At 42.2% G+C, this 739-nt stretch overlaps 2 protein-coding genes across 2 annotated transcripts in view; one reads left to right on the top strand and one right to left on the bottom strand.

The window, feature by feature from the left end:
• LOC106868885 (uncharacterized) overlaps nucleotides 1–739 on the top strand; it is a 39,548-nt gene that overhangs the window by 5,511 nt on the left and 33,298 nt on the right. The window contains exon 2 of the mRNA XM_052973589.1: nucleotides 383–446. Coding sequence (XP_052829549.1) covers nucleotides 383–446 — 64 coding nt within the window. The remainder of the gene's footprint in view (nucleotides 1–382; nucleotides 447–739) is intronic.
• Nucleotides 1–739, bottom strand: part of LOC106868888 (endonuclease V) — a 48,715-nt gene that overhangs the window by 44,896 nt on the left and 3,080 nt on the right. The window lies entirely within an intron of this gene.

Here is a 739-nt window from a genome sequence, read left to right as displayed (position 1 = left end):
ACTGGCTCTTGTGCGGGTGGCACGTAAAATACACCATTTTGAGCATGGCCGTTGCCAGTACCGCCTGACTGGCCTTTGTGCAAGTGACACGTAAAAGCACCCACTACACTCTCTGAGTGGTTGGCGTTAGGAATGGCATCCAGCTGTAGAAACTCTGCCAAATCAGATTGGAGCCTGGTGTCGCCTCCTGGTTTCACCAGTCCTCAGTCAAATCGTCCAACCAATGCTAGCATGGAAAGCAGATGTTAAACGACAATGATGATGATGACGATTAATATTTTAGTAATGTTAAACCTATTATATTTTTACAAACTGAAATTTTTGGCTTACATGCTCCACAATTTTTCAATTTATTTACATTATATTCTTTTATTTCTTTCAGTCACTTGACTGTGGTCATGCAGAAGTATCACCTTTGAGCAAATCAACCCCAGGACTTATTCTTTGTAAGTCTAGTACTTATTCTATCAGTCTCTTTTGTCGAATCACTAAGTTACAGGGACATAAACACACCAGCATCGGTTGTCAAGTAATGTTGGGGGACAAACACATACATATACATATATACAATGGGCTGCTTTCAGTTTCCATCTACCAAATTCACTCACAAGGCTTTGGTTGGCCCGAGGCTATAGTAGAAGACACTTGCCCAAGGTGCCACGCAATGGGACTGAACACAGAACCATGTGGTTGGTAAGCAAGCTACTTACCACACAGCCACACCTGCACCTATATATAT

The sequence above is a fragment of the Octopus bimaculoides genome, chromosome 16, assembly GCF_001194135.2.
Source record: "Octopus bimaculoides isolate UCB-OBI-ISO-001 chromosome 16, ASM119413v2, whole genome shotgun sequence".
NCBI classification, from domain to species: domain Eukaryota; kingdom Metazoa; phylum Mollusca; class Cephalopoda; order Octopoda; family Octopodidae; genus Octopus; species Octopus bimaculoides.
Note: the sequence above shows the minus strand (reverse complement) of the source record. Positions and strands in the feature narration are given on the sequence as shown.